The sequence below is a fragment of the Camelina sativa genome, chromosome 15, assembly GCF_030686135.1.
Source record: "Camelina sativa cultivar CO46 ecotype springtype chromosome 15, ASM3068613v1".
Taxonomy (NCBI): domain Eukaryota; kingdom Viridiplantae; phylum Streptophyta; class Magnoliopsida; order Brassicales; family Brassicaceae; genus Camelina; species Camelina sativa.
The window spans coordinates 13,930,355-13,940,764 of NC_141894.1; the positions used below are offsets into that span (position 1 = coordinate 13,930,355).

Here is a 10,410-nt window from a genome sequence, read left to right on the forward strand (position 1 = left end):
TGTGTAATGAAAGTCCAGCCCATTTTGGTGACAATCGCTGAGCCCATTAAACAAAGATGTGTTAATTAAACCCATTTTAAAACTCTTAATTACAATTATATTTAATACAAACTATTATTGCATGATTTTTCTGTTAATTAATTTCAGAATTTTTTTTTTTTATAAATAAAATTAAGATTAGAAGTTCGGATATGTATATTAATACGATAATCTCATCAAACATTGTTCGGATATGTATATTAGAAGTTCTTGCTTTATAGAGTTACTAAAAAATATTAAACTCATGGAAAACTTTTTTTTTGTTGTTTGCATAAAAAAATTAACTTATTGAATCAATTGGGATCATGGGATATCATTGTTTCGGATGAATCATACCTCCTAATCTCTACACTACACGAATGCTAATAATTTCCTCAAAATATCATAAATTTTCTTGTAGCATTCGTGTAGTGTAGAGATTAATGCTGATAGCAGGTTGAAACCTTAACGTTTGTTCAGAAGGAGAAAATCTTGTTCTGGATCAGGTGATCCAACCAATGTTAGTGCTAATGGCTCAAATTGTTAGCAACAAAACCATGTAAGATTGGAAACATGCAAAGAAATCACACAATATGCATTGTTGAGAGTTGAGACAACTCCTAGTATCTCATTTTACAGTCAAATGTTGTTCATTTCAACTTTACTCAGAAGACAAATGTTGTAAAATTAATTAAAAAGCGACGGAGAATTTATATAATCAATTATCAATCACACCAATAGTCTGTTTTTTTTCTTTTAAATTTTACATTCAACTTTAAAAAATTATAAAAATTCGGTTAATTTATAGATTTGATTTTAATTAGGATATCAAATATAAAACCTTAATATTCAGTTCTTTTATTATTATTATTGGTACTGAACCAAATTGAGACATCTATTCGGTTCTACTTCGACCATTGTATGTTTTGTACGACCTTTCTAATTTGTATATAATATATAGTTCCGTTTGACGTCTTTAGGTTTCAACCATACCTAAAAAGAAATACAAAAAAAATTATTTTGCGAATAAAAAATCTTGACGTGATATGTATGACAAGCCCATCACAAGTTTTACTATGAACTATATGTGGAAAATAATAAAAACAAAACCTTCTCGGTTCATAAAAGAAAGTTTCACACTTTTTTGTTTTTAATTTTGAAGAAATTAAACAATAATGAGTCTTATAATAAAGTTTTAAAAGTAGGTTATTTTAGAGAATTAGTGATGATGCAAAAACACGTAGGGAAGGGGCTAGTGCAATAAACAATAAAGTGTTTGAACTACTGCGAGTAAACTCTGCAACTTCGATCAAGGAAGCTATAAGTAAATCGAGGCCCTTTATTCACAAATGGTAAATAAAAGAGAAATTTCAATAATAAAAAAGAGAGGCCACTAGACTTTTAGACCTTCTCTTTCAGCCGTTGGATATGTCATATCGATGATGAGAGATAGATATATATATATATATATATATCATCTTCTAATTTTGGCAGAATCTTTTGTCTAATTCCACTCTCTCTGTCCTAAAATTTCCCATCTTTTTCACTTCATTCACCAGGTAACTAGATCATTTCAGGTTTATATAAAGTTTAGATGATGAAAATAAATGATAGTGAACCGAAAAATATTGGAAATGTACGGTGAACTTTTTTCTTATTGCTAAAGTATTTAAAAAATTGGTGGTGTGACATTTCTTATTAATTAGACGATGTAGAAAGAATCATGCAAATCTTTTTTAAAAATATGTGTTTAAAAAATAGAAAAGCGTCGTACAACACTAATTAACCATCTACATCAAAATATCACAACTAAGTATATGTGTGAATGTGTCAAACAGCCTTAATCCGTCCCACTAGATGTGGCATGTGGACATGCAAACAGGTTACACATGTGAATTACTTTGATATAGAACAATGAATTGAGGGACATTTTGTACAAGCTTAAAGAACTATATTATATTTGTGTGGTTGTAACTTCATAAATTTAAGGATCTTGACATAAACGATATGTAATAAGTACAAAAAAGAACAGTAATTTAATTTCAAGTCAGAGAACCTTAAGAAATCCATTGGTTAATTCCGGTATACTTTGAGTCTAATCATTCTGTATGTGTATGTTATATTACTTTATTTTTTGATACTCTTCCTGACCGGAATAACTAATCAAGGCACTTTTCCTAGGAGGTCAGATTTATAAAAAAAAAATCAATTTATATGGTAAAATATATATTCTGTCTTGAGTAAGCAGATTTTGTAGACAAAATAAGATTTAAGAAAATTATTTATATATATATATTTATATATAATTCAATCGGTGAACTGTTATAACATGTAACAAAAGTTGGAATTCAACGAGAGGAATGAAAAAAAGGAGCGATATGGTTAGATAATTTATCGTGTTTCGACAATTGTGAAATGTGTTCATATTGGGTGGATATATATGTAGCAGTTGGATGTGTATTAAATGAGACTTTCCTCGTTGGTGAATGTTGCACTTTGTAAATTGTACGGTTCCTCCATAGTATTTGCATCGCGTGGCCTTTAAACAATCTCACTTGCTAATCCATTTTTATCTAAAGAGTTCAAACACAAGATTAATCCATTTTATCGACAGTGTTGTAATATATAATTCTTATTTCAGAAGATTAGTCTATATGTATAATATTCCTTCCTACAATGGAATGTTCCAGATATATATTAATCAAACGACTGAAGAAATGAAAATTAAACATCAATACGTACCATAACTAACGATGAAATCAATGTCAAAGTAAGGGGTCACAATTTGAGCAAACACAACACATGTTGAAAGTAATTGGTCCAGAACTCATGGTGGTTTATTAACTATATAAAACAAAGGAAAGGGACAATGTATGGAAAGGCAAAATCTAAAGACCTAAGTCTAATAATAATGTGCGTCGTTTTCTTAGATTTGAGAACAAACAAATGTCAAGATATGGCTCACGAGGAAAGCTTTATAGCAAGGATTAAAAATTATAGATGATAAATGTTTTAAAATTATAAATCAACAAACAAATAGAAAATGGGAGAAAGGAACATCCACTTTTCTATTTTTGGTATAAAGCTTTTGATATAATGTCCTTTTGCTCGCCGAGGTTTTCCATTTTTATACCCTCTCCCGTCTCTCACATATTCACCCATCACTCCTTTAAAAATAATAATATAAGTTCCTACTTTTAGAGAAAATTATGATTAAGAACAGTGTTTTCTCATGATATCTACTGCTGTGATTCTGCGAAATGTCATATATGTTGCAAATAGTAACTATAGTGTTACATAAGTTTGATAATATGTGATTTCATCAGGTTTTGATTGCGATATCATACTAAAAAACGATAACTTGATGTATTAGCCATTTAAATACACTCATTTCTACTTCTTTTTCCCCCATCCCCTTAAATTATTTCATTTTACCCTTTTTGAAAATCATGTTTTATGTTGAGATATCTTTTGTAGTGGATTTACTTTTTCATTTTTGACAAAAATGTTTGAGAATTATATAGGAGGAATGCGAACTGTAGTCGTTAAAACTCTCTATATGAACTTTATCATCCCTCTTGCAAATTTGCTATCTTTACACTATCTTTAGTATTTGCACACACACACACACACAAAAACTCTATCCAATTGCGAATGTGATTTATAGATAAAAGTAATAAAAACTGTGAGCATAAAATAATTAATTACTCCCTCTGTGTCAGAATAGATGATGTTGTAGGATTTTATTTTGTATCAGAATAGATGATTTTCTATATACTTTTATCAATTAATATTAAGAAATTGCAAAGTTCAAGAATCATTAAATGAAAATTTAAGAGTTTGATGAAATATTATTGGTTAATAATTATAAAAATATATTATTAGAAATAAATAATACACTTATTATTAAATAATAAATGTTTTTCTTGATTCATGTAAAAATCCTAAAACATCATCTATTATGATACAGAGGGAGTATATGTCAAGACAAATTGGTAGTTGATTTCACGAAACTCAAAGGTGTGATAATATTTAATGAAACTCTAAATTAGATGTACTTAATAAACTTGTGTCATCTCCATAAATCAAATCATGGAGAAGCTCGCTTAACACATGTTTCCCCACAAACATAAATATGGCGTTTTCTTTTAATTTTAATTTTATTTAATCTAAGATGGGGCTTTGATAATGCGTCCAAGAATCAGTCTCTTTCATAGTCTTAACACCAAAGAGCCCCAACCCTATCATCACATACACCTCTCTCTCATCTCTATCTCTCTATCTTTCTCTCTCTTTTTCTAAGAGACAGACAGACATAGATCTTAGATTTTTTCCCAGGGGAAAAAGTGAGTTCATCTTTTCAGATCTTACAAACACTTTGCTTTATAAAACTGATGTGCCACAAATCATTACTAGTACTATATTAATTATCTTCACAATTTGTGATCTACCATAGCCAACAAGAAAGAGCTCACATATGGAGAGATCAAACAACATAGAGTTGAGGAACAGCTTCTACGGCCGTGCAAGAACTTCACCATGGAGCTATGGTGATTATGATAATTACCAACAGGATCATGAGTATCTTCTAGGGTTTTCATGGCCACCAAGGTCCTATACTTGCAGCTTCTGCAAAAGGGAATTCAGATCAGCTCAAGCACTTGGGGGCCACATGAATGTTCACAGAAGAGACAGAGCGAGGCTCAGATTACAACAGTCTTCATCATCATCTTCAACACCTTCTCCTCCTTACCCTAACCCTAATTACTCTTACTCTTCCATGGCAACCTCTCCTCCTCCTCCTCACTCTCCTCTAACCCTATTTCCAACCCTTTCTCCTCCGTCCTCACCAGGATATAGGGCAGGGTTGGTCCGTTCCTTGAGCCCCAAGTCAAAACATACACCAGAAAACGCTTGTGAGAATGAGAAATCATCTCTTTTAGTGGAGGCTGAAGAGGCTAAAAGGTTGAGCAAGAAAGATGCTTGCAAGTTCTTGAGGAATGATGAAATCATCAGCTTGGAGCTTGAGATTGGTCTGATCAACGAGTCAGAGCAAGATCTGGATCTAGAACTCCGTTTGGGTTTTGCTTAGATGGTTAAGCTGTAGAACATTATCCATAAAGGATTTGAAGTTCTCAATTCTAGAAGATATGCTGCTTCTCTAAGGTTAATTAGTTTCATCTATATGAATTTCTGTAAGCTTGCTAATTAGTACAACGTCATGGTTAATCATAATACTATAATATAAGCTATATAAAACCTTGGGGCGTTAGATGTTATATAATATATGTATGTGCTTAATTACTACCGTTTTATATATGACGAATGGATACAGTTTTGTCTACTAATCGATTATTCTCGTCTTAAAATTTCTACATATTTTACACCTTCCGTTTCATTCATGTAAACTGATGTGTTAGACTTAAACTTGTTTTACCATTTTTAATAAAATTTATGATGAAAAAAGACTAATTTTGTTTTTGTTTATCTGATATAGATGATGTTTTATTGATTTTGTTTTGCAATATTTATTGTCTATTTCTTGGTGAAGCCCTATATGACCATAATTGCACAATATTTAATAATAACAACATAATTAGATATTTAGATGGATATATTACATTTTTTAGTTTCTTGTTAATATGTCTGAAAAAAAGAACTGATCCAAAGCATCAAACTTTATAAAAGAAACGATTATTCCTTTAGTCGAAAACATGCATGGTTGATTTTTCGGAGGGGGCTTGTAAGACTTTCTTTTTATCTACAAGTTCAGTTCATATCTTTCATAGCTAATACGGTACCTAGTGGGGCGTGTAGGTCGGATCGAGTTAAAATCAAACCAGCTAGCTACTTCAGGTTGCATTTCTACACAAAGGCATGCATATAAATGAAAAATAGTAGGGGCGGATCTATGTGTGCACTAGGTGGGGCACGTGCCCCATACTCCTTAATAAAAATTGTTTAAATGATGATTTATTAGTAACAATTTCCTAGCTCATTTGGGAAGAGTGCCCCATGCTAAGTGAAAGGTCAAGGGTTCGAATGCCACAATAAGCACTTGTTTCTCAATGTTTTTTTACTTCTCTATGTTATTTATTACTTGATTTTTTTTTTAAAAGAATAAATATAATTTTTGTGCCCCATATTATTTTTCTTCCTGGATCCGCCACTATTAGTACCTTGGAACGATTCATATATTTTTCAAAGCTTTAAATTCAAACTTCAAAGATAGTGCTATATGTTGATCTTGATCATATTCTCAAGCAAATTGGATATTGTTCTAACCTACTTTTATTAGGTAATAATTACCCCGAGGCAACTTATTAAGATGCAAAATAGATAGTTTCGTGGAACGTATCAAATATAAATTTTCATTTGGTTAGTAAGTTCCTCGTGTAATTAGCGTTTCAATCTTCTTCTTTTTTTTTTCTTTCTTTCTATATAGACACTATTTAAATTTAATAGAATATCACTTAAAACAAAACAAAATACAGTATATATCTTCACATTTTTCGTTAATGGATTATGAGCTTTTGCAACTATGTCTTTTCTGATAAGTAGCTTTTGCAACTATGTCAGAACATAAAATTTTGTTATGTCTGCTTTTCGTCTTTACATTCGAATTTGTAAATGATTTTAAAATTAACAACCCTAATAGAATGTAGTCAGTTTTATTAAACATGGTGATTTTTATCAAACATAAATTTAAACGTCGAAATATATAAAATCAGTGAAGGCTTCTATTGTTTGTGAATACGAAAGGACGGGATTATAATTATAGTTTCTTCAATCTCCAAGTCCGAACGACGATGAACAAAAGTTTTCTCGACGTTCAGAGCCACTTTTGTTAGATTTTGACTTTTGTATGGTTACTAATATCTTTCAAATCTGAATTGGTTTGAATAGAAAACTGCGTTTGCGTGTGATCATGACTAATTGTACAAAAACATATACTGAGTGAATCATTGCACTGAGGGTAACAAATCATTATTTAAAAACAAGTCCCAAAGCATATTTCAGTTTCATGAGTGCAAAAACTGTAAACATGTCATAATTACTCGATCGCTTATTATTTCATTAGATCTTTTTCAATTTTTTTTTTTTTGGTTTGAAAAGGTCAACACGTACGGCATTTATATAAGTCATACTGTACAAAACTATAGAAGGATCAAAGATGATATTAAAATATTTTGAAATAACACAGATACGCAACACGTACATGTGTGCGTATGTGACCATAGTTGGATTTGGACAAGAGGGTATATATGCTGGAAGTTTGGTATTCCCCAAAACCTGAGGGTTTGCATGTTCCCGACAATGTCTGGGTTTTGAATGGCATGATGAGCTTTCCTTTTATAGTAAGTTATGTTTTCGTCAGTTCTAAGCGTTACACATAACTAAACAGTACTAACTCCTCCACCAAATTTACTTTTCTTGAAAAGCATTAAAAGTTTTTTTTTTCTCAACACCTTTTTCACATACTCAAACATGCATCGCCCACTTCAAATGTCTACGCACCGTTACAAAACTTAATTTTCTAGCCATTGTTAAAATCGCAAACCATTAGCACGACTTGAATCCAAAATTTTCTTAATTTTTTAATCCCCTACAAAGAAAAAAACAATTTAGCAATTTCAAGAGCTACAAAGTTGACATTATAGCTTCAGTTGTATGAAAATCGTTTCAAAACGCATATTAGAGAGATAAATTTTGAGAAAAGTATAATCAGATACTAATGAAATTAATAACTTTCAAATGGGGAAAAAAGAACTGTATCTCTAAAGCTATTCGCAAGACTCCGCATCGTGAATTATTTTAGCCTCTTTAAAAACCACATTAGCCACTACATATACTAATATATATATCCTCCATCTCTAGGGACTGGACTGTTTCTGATAAAGCTCTATAGTCCGTATACAATGTCAAGTGATGTCAAGATCTCTTCACATAATGTATGCATGTGTGCATGTCAGTATTAAATTCATGAATAATAATCAAAAGTTTATACCATAGTGTGACATTGTACATACAAGTAGGTATATAAATGAGCAGATGCAAAAGAAGAGCCCAAAAGGGGCACTTAGGGCTGCAACGTGATGAGGCGTCACATTGAATGACTTTGATAATGATGACGTCATAAGAAAATGAAAACACATAGAAAATTGTAAAGACAAATAGGCAAAGGAGAAGCTCATCTTTGTTGTTATTTTTGTGAAAGTGGAGATAGACATGGGCACATAATGGTAATAATAATAAAAGTGATACTTTAATAGGGTATTAAGTAACAAGTTGATGAACAAATTAAGTAACAAGTTAGGCAAATATCACAGTCTATTATTTGGTCATCAAGCACTCTTTATTAATTATTTTGCCGATCATGTATATCAGTATATGTGAATTGCTTTCCCGATTTTATAAAAATTAATCATATCATCAATGTGTATGTATATATATCAATGCTAAATACGTTATACAAATCGTATATATAATACAATAACTTTTCAGCAAGTACCATACTACCATGCATGATCAGAATGTTGAAAATTTGACAAACGAGGATCGATCGACAACAGGTCACACAATTTGGTTCTCTTTCTCTCAGTTTTAGTCGATGATCATGGCGAAGGCACTATCAGTTTAGGTCTTCCACTTCCAATTAATCAAAACTTTTTGATTTTTGGGTTAAGGTATATAATATTGACTTTTGTTCATAAAAATTTCCACGTCTTCCCTATTCATTTTCTTTTTCATTCGATCATTACCACTTTTTCCCCTCATAGTAAATTTCACAAAAAGAAAAATCTGGCCACTATGGAACTTTCAGTGATGATTTGAGGTTGGATTTTCATTATTGATGTTCGTTTGATTTTTAGAATTATTTTCTGAAGTCAAATTATGAGGACTAGTGTTTGTACTGATCTGATCATGGTTTTAGTTATAATTTCACCACATTATCTTCAGATTCAGCGCAGAAGTTGAATGCTATGTACTAATCTGCTAAGATCGGGTGATTCAAGAATAATGGGGTTGGGTTGGAAGAAAAAAAAACCATAAAATGAAGGTATCACATTCTCATGACGCTTGTTATCTCTGTCCATCAGTACATTCAGTTTTGGACTTTAAATTGGGGCTTCAAAGCCCAGCTCTAAAATGTTAGCATAGCCACTCTAGGACCAATTCATTTATTTCATTCTTTGACTTAAGGAACAATTCATTAAATTTCGAACTTTTACATTCATCAATCATCATGTATAAAAAAGAAGAGAAGCCAAGTCCATACCCAAAACGAGACGTGGTTACATTACAAGCAAAATGGAATAGACAATAGAGCATTGAATGTATAAGTGTGAAAACTAACAAAATAGGCTAATAGCCAGTGACATTTTGCAGGCATTCATGAGTTTGTTATTTCTTATTAATGTTTCGATTGCATGTGACTTATCATCAATATCTTTAATTTTATAGACGTTACATATATTGACCAAATTGTTTTTTTTATCCATACACCAATTTAAAATATTTGTTCGTGCGGGGGGTGTTTTTTTTTTTCTGGAGGTTATGGCCTATGGGTGAGAAAAAAAAATACTTAGTGATAAAAAAAGAAATGTATATATAGCTATACGAGACTAGAGTCCACGATGAGCTGTGGTCCAAAAGTGCTGTTTCGTCTCTAGTGAATATTCTCCTAAGTCAGTAGGATTCTCCCATGTTCTCGAAATCCTATAAAAACATTAATGCTCCTGAGCAGCTGAGCTTATAGAAAATGAATGACAACACTTATGTATCCATATACATAATGGTATATCTTGTATCGTAGCTGCAAAACTGATTGTCTGATTAAACTCTGAACCAACCTAATGTATCAATCTTTCACTGTTATATATGCATAATGCATGCATGATCTCTCACTCAACACTTTTCTTTTATGCCATATAATCATTAAACATTGTCCTAAATAAGTAAACCGTAATACATACTATATGTGTTACTTGCTCAAAACTTGACTTATAAAACGTGGTCTCGGTCCACAAAATTGTTGAAGGGCGGTCAAAGAAATAAATATATGCAGGTATATTATTTTTAGCAATCCTAAGAGTAGCAAGGCCATCGTTCATCGGTCATATTTGTGCTTCCTACGTCTTATTTTGTTTTTGTTAAACCAATATAGAAACCATCATAATCATTCTCAGTTATTGGGAAAATTCATAATGAATTTCATAAATGCATTTTAATTCATGAGATATTTCCATTTTTTATATTCTGATTTTTTTTAGCTACTTCAATCCACAACCACAACTCTATAGTGGATCTTTTAATATATTTTGTTTTATTCCTCTATATTTCTTATATGTTCACACTTGATATATAATTTCGTATAGATTAAAATTAAAC

At 31.3% G+C, this 10,410-nt stretch overlaps 1 protein-coding gene across 1 annotated transcript; it reads left to right on the top strand.

Moving 5' to 3' along the window:
• The first annotated feature begins 4,226 nt into the window (after positions 1-4,226).
• Positions 4,227-5,366, top strand: LOC104748463 (transcriptional regulator SUPERMAN). Its single transcript, XM_087489470.1, has 2 exons — positions 4,227-4,364; positions 4,475-5,366. Exon 2 carries the CDS (start codon positions 4,496-4,498, stop codon positions 5,108-5,110), a length of 615 nt encoding a protein of 204 aa, XP_087345596.1. The 5' UTR covers positions 4,227-4,364; positions 4,475-4,495; the 3' UTR covers positions 5,111-5,366.
• The last annotated feature ends 5,044 nt before the right edge of the window (positions 5,367-10,410 follow it).